Source organism: Pelmatolapia mariae, linkage group LG10_11, assembly GCF_036321145.2.
Source record: "Pelmatolapia mariae isolate MD_Pm_ZW linkage group LG10_11, Pm_UMD_F_2, whole genome shotgun sequence".
Classification (NCBI taxonomy): Eukaryota; Metazoa; Chordata; class Actinopteri; order Cichliformes; family Cichlidae; genus Pelmatolapia; species Pelmatolapia mariae.
The window spans coordinates 5,788,134-5,793,936 of NC_086236.1; the positions used below are offsets into that span (position 1 = coordinate 5,788,134).

The 5,803-nt window shown below is 44.8% G+C and overlaps 1 protein-coding gene across 1 annotated transcript; it reads right to left on the reverse strand.

Moving 5' to 3' along the window:
- Positions 1–348: 348 nt before the first annotated feature.
- Positions 349–4,857, reverse strand: pou4f4 (POU class 4 homeobox 4). The gene is made up of 2 exons (XM_063488057.1): positions 4,507–4,857; positions 349–3,403 (listed from the first exon to the last, which is right to left on the reverse strand). Exons 1-2 carry the CDS (start codon positions 4,624–4,626, stop codon positions 2,477–2,479), a joined length of 1,047 nt encoding a protein of 348 aa, XP_063344127.1. The 5' UTR covers positions 4,627–4,857; the 3' UTR covers positions 349–2,476.
- Between the last annotated feature and the right edge of the window lie 946 nt (positions 4,858–5,803).

Sequence of the window (5,803 nt, forward strand, 5' to 3'; positions counted from 1 at the left end):
GGTCCTTTATGCGATAGAGCCGTGCAGTCTTCATACCCAGCAAAGTTGATCAATATTAGAGTCACTCAAGTATCAAATCCTATTCATCATCGCTGGGAAGCAGCTTTTAGACGGACCTCCCTCACCTCCAGGCTTCTCCTGTTTCAGAGCAGCAGCTGCTCGCCTCTCGGCGCAAACACACGGACTGTATCCAAGAAACAGAAACACAGACAGACTGCTGTCCCGAGCTCGCATTACACAGATCCATTAAATCTATCTTTTTAAAAAGGGGGGCGATTAACACCTCTATCAACGAACACAAACCCTGGCATGGTGTGACGAAGATAATCAGATATTTTGCTTCAAACGCACAATTAAAAAATGACCAAAATCTATTCTCAGGAGGTGTAATGCTCGCTAAAAATGGAAGCAGTAGTTTTTCTGATTGGGTTCAGAGACCAAATCCTGCTCAGCGTCTTTTTCAAATCCCCAAAAGAAAGGCTTTCAGAAGTTCAAGTAAAACGTGCACGGTTTATTTCAGCTTCTGTCGCTTACACAGACACATTTAAAGCACACTTTCACATATGAAATATGTTTTTTTCTTCTTCTTCTCCAAAATAAATTAAATTCAAATAAATACGGAAATGTAAAGAGAAAAAAATAAAACAAACAAACAAACAAAAAATAAATAAATAATTAAATGACGTTTTCTCAGAAGCGTTGAAAAAATATGTATAAATAAGGCCGACAGTTCCCTTCATCAGAATGTCTACTGTACAAAGTGCTCTCCACAAAGGTGTCAGTGGACGAATAATAATAATAATAATAATAATAATAACAATAATTATAATTCATGAGGACACAAAGAGGGGGGATCAACCACTTCTGAATAATAACAATAGTAATTTGATTGTCAGAGCATCATTGCAGTGAACTTGAACATACAACAGGTTTACACATCAGTGAGTCTTCTAGGCCTAATTCACCATCAACCCAGTGGCAGAGGAACAAAAAAATAATAAAAGAAAATCACATTAAAATCAAACCAAAATTTTTTTTATCCTACTCGGGGTTTTTTTTTTTTTGTTTATATGTGTGTGTTTTTAAATCACCATAAACGTGCCAACACTTGCGTAATGAGGTAGACACACAGCTATACCGTGTGAATGTGTGTACTCGTGCGCGTGTTCGTGTGTGTGTGTGTGTGTGTGTGTGTGTGTGTTTCTTCTTATTGCAATGCATTCACTTTGGGGGGGCGGATTGTTTCCATACTTCTGGAGCCACAAAGAAAACACCCATGTCCTCCTTCTCCTCCCCCCTTTTATTTTACGAGTAAACCATGCAACGGATTACAGGAGTTACTGCGCCTCACAAATTAGCCACAGACCAAAGGACGCTTTTAACGCGTTTGGTCGGATCTCGTCACCAAAACCTCTTGAATTTCGTAAAGAAACAAACACCTGGGAGGAAAGACAGCGAAAAAAATCAATACATTTAAATGAGCTTTTTTCCCCCGACACACACAGAGGTGCAATATATTCACAAATATGTACACTGATAAATATAAAAAAGCTATTCCGGCTAATGAGGATAATAATAATTATTCCTCGATTCCCGTCATTATTATTCTTAATTTTTTGTACAATAATTGCCTTGTGAATGAACGGGACGGAGCATTGTTCCCTCCTCTTTTTCCCCTACGATGCTGATCACTTTCTCCCACATCTCAAGGGAGCAATGGCCTATTCTTGTGGAGAAGCATAAAGATTTAAGAGTCTCGAGTTTTTGGACAGGGTCTCAGTCTTTTTTGTTTATTTTATTTTCTCTCCCAGTCCCCATGCTCCGTCTCCACTGTCAGAATAAGAAAGGTACACCGTTGTATCCACTTCGTTTTTTTTCTGGATGGATGAGGCTGAATTTATTAGAACACGTCCGGGTTTATACTGACAGAACAAGTCACCAGCTGTCTCACATCCAAACCTAAATGTGTATCTAAAAATACTGAAAGACCCCGTCGAGCGCTTTCTTTGCGCTGAATACTTTGTGTGAAGTCGTTTCCATATCTGCAGACACACGGCTGTGGATTCTGCTCCACTGTGACGAAGAAAAATCACGCATGCACACACACACATACGCGCATTTCGTCCATTCTTTAGTCAGAAAACGTGATTTTTCTTCTGTAAAATAAATAAGTAGCATTTTCAATGCCATACCATTTATTAATTCTGTAAAGCAAAACCATTTGATGAGATTATTTTTTTTCAATGACCGTAGTCTGCTGTAACACTTTGATGAGCACCTATATGATCTGTGAGATGACTGTTTTCTTATTGAGCGCGCACCTATGGGGCCCGGGTGGCTGTCAGACAGGACCTGCCCAGGTAGTAAAGGCACGACGGTGTACCTTGTATTTTTCTGACAGTGTGGTGCAGCAGCAGCAGCTTGTCTCTGGTTTGTCTTTTTGGAAACGGGGCAGAGACCCGCGGCTTCGCTGGCCTTAGTGCGTCGCAGAAAACTTCATTCGTTTCTGCTTTTGCCTCTGATTGCAAAACCAAACCCGGACCACGTTCTTTTTCAGGTCCAGTTTCTCGGCGATCGCGGCGATCTTCTCGGATGAGGGCCTCGGCTGCACGGCGAAATAAGCCTCCAGAGAGCGCTTCTCAGGTGCAGCGATAGAAGTGCGTTTCCTTTTTTTGTCCCCCCCGTTAAAGAGCTCCGGCTTGGTCATCTTCTCCCTCTGTGCCCGCTCGGCCTCCTCCAGCCAGGCCTCCAGGATCGGCTTCAGGGCCACCATGTTGTTGTGCGACAGCGTCAGGGACTCGAACCTGCAGATGGTGCTCTGGCTAAGACACCCGACCCCGGGGATCTTAAGGTTGGCCAGGGCAGCCCCCACGTCCGCCTGAGTCACCCCAAGTTTGATACGCCTTTGTTTGAACCTTTCCGCAAAAGACTCCAACTCCCGGGGATCAGGCTCCGCGTCTGCGCCGGCGGTCCCCAGGGAAGCGTGGGATCCTAGCCCGTGGGGGTGCATGTTCATGGATTGCGGGTGGTGGTGGTGGTGCTGCATGTGGTTGATGGCCGACATGTGGGCGTGAGCCGTGTGCGAGGCCGTGGAACAGACGTCTGAGCCGGGCATTCCTCCGAGAGAAATACCGGGCGTGAGGTGGTCCAGCAGGTCGCCCTCCAGGCCCTGCGCCGGCTGGTGGTGCGCCGGGTGATGGTGGGAGGTGAGCACCGAAGGGTGGTGCAGGTGTGCCGAGGAGGAGGTCGGGGTGCAGGTCATGCTGGTCATTGTGGTCATGGTGTGGTAGGTGGCGTCTGGCTTGAACGGGTGGCTTTTCTGTGCCACGATGTCCACGGCGGCCAGAGCCTCCGCTCTCTGCAGCAGCGTCTCATCAAAGCCGGCGAAGATGTTGCCCTGGAGCTGCGAGGGGAGCAGAGGGAGGCCGGTTAGAGGAAAGCTTCTCAGCAACAAAACCTGACAGCTTCGTCAAAGCATCCACCGCGACTCCAGCTACATCACATTTATTTAAACGTTAAAATAACAATTCATGAAGTGCAAACTATTAAATAAAATTACAAATATGTGGAAACTTTTCTATCGTAACCCACAGATTTTTTTCAGAATTTGTACTGTTTCACAAATACTGTTCTGCTTTTCCAGGTTAACATTTAAACTGCAATATTAATCAGTTAAATGTATCTGTGCATTATTTACAGTATATAGGCAATTGTCACAACATTACAAAAGACGGAAATTTTATGCGCGCAAGGTGAACTGGACTTTGTTTCATTAGCTCTCAAAACAAACGCAGTCGACCTCGACGTGGACACAGCTGGATGTGCCCGGTGCCTCGAAAGTGTGTCAGCGTGGAAGGATATTCATTTAAAATTAATATTTACGATCTCCTGAATAATTTCTGCGGACAATGAAATGAAACGGCTGTGAGTTTGAATATGAATGGGACAATATGAGATAACACGCGCTCGGAGATTCCACGCAGGCTTTTCATTCGTCCTCTCCCTCCTTCATCTTTTATCGTCGTTCGTTTGAAACAGAATCCCTCACACTTTCTCAAAACACCGGATCTGGCTTCGGCAGAGGCGCATTTTTTTTTTGCGTCTGCGAGCACCACGGTTGGCTTGGTTTTTTGTTTCGTTTTATTTTGTTTTTGTGCTGCTAGTACTCCCCGGTTTGACCTGTTATATCACTATCTCCAGTCTCTTTACACGGGTTTTGTTTCACATTTCATCGAGCGCTGTCATTCGATGCTATAATATTGAACTTTATCCTCACTCCACCGTCCAAACAAGACGCATATCCTGGTCTCAAAGTAGAAAGAGTTTGACTTTAGCTGCCAAAATGTGGGTCTGTTATTATTATGTTGTTTTTATTATATTAAATCATTTTATTTTGCATTACATGAATAGAAATCAAGAATAAACTAAAGACATTTTCTACACTGTCAGAGGGGACTGGAAGTTTTGTAAGAGCTGCAGGAAGTCACGAGTGAATTCTGGACTCACCGACGGTGTGGGAAGGCAGGCTCTGCGGATGGCCTCGGAGCTGGAGTGCAGAGGAGTGTATTTGGGTTCGTGCAGGATGGGGTGCATACTGAAAGGCTGTTTGCTGTTCATCGACATCATGATTGCAGAAGTGAGGGAGGGTCGCTGTCCGTCTTCCTCGTTCGGCTCCGTTTTGATGGTTTTCTCAAAAGAAACGCCTCTGAGAGGAAGCAAAACGTGCCTGCCACGCGCAGATAACTTGGAAAAAAAGATTTTTTTTTCTTTATCGGGTTTTTGTAGATGTAGTCAGACTCAGTAAAAAAATATATAGAACGTGACAACCAGAGGTAACTCCGGGACACCTGCGGATCTTCTGCCTCCTGTAAACGACTTCTATAATAAAGATGCTCCTTGCCTCCAACGCCTATATTGGACCACTGCCTCCCAGGCTCTTCCTCATTGGAGGATCCTCACTCCCGCCCCCCGGACGTCTCCACCAACCACGTGAACATAGTCGTCTTTAGCCACACCTCCAAGCATGCTTGGCTCGCTGGCAAGGACGGTTTGTGGTTTCACTGCTAAAAAATCTTCGTAGAAACATCTAAAAATCGATACCTGCAAGAAAAATGTGGGTTCGGTGACACGAAGTTGTCACGAGACCACCAGGAATAACGTGGTTATTGATGCCTGCATCAATTAACTTTGCAAAAGTGGGTTTCAGAGTCACGGTGATCTAATGATTCCTTGATTGCTAATGCTTAAATGCAGAATTTGAGCCTGTGCGCCAGGAAAACTGTTTAAAGCAGATCAGTGCCTTCGTGACACCCGTAGCCGCACTGTAGAGGCTTACATTTGTCCCCAGACAGCATTTCATCCTAAACTACCAACACATCGTTGTAACAGTGCTGCAGATCTTTCAAAGTAAAACGGCTGAGCAAGGAGACCATGTGTTTTTTCAGGTTATTATTTTCATGCAGCATATAATCTACTAATCACAAACAGCAAGTGTGGATATGAAAAGCAATATTTGGGCCTGGGTGATGATTTCAGTTGCCCGGTCAGCTGGCAGAGAGGGAGGGCTGGTTCAGAGACAGGGAGATTCAGTTGAGATTATTAATTGATGGCGGGCGTGCAGGAATTCCTCTACCTCACCCTTATTCACGTTCGTAGCAATTAATAAATCAATTAATCATGCTTCACTTACTCTGTGGCTGGACTACTGGACATCATGTTCCTGATCGCGCAAGAAAACCCAATCACACCTCCGTTAATTAAAGAATAAACAGTCCTGAACGGGATCTAAAGAGCGCAAACACCA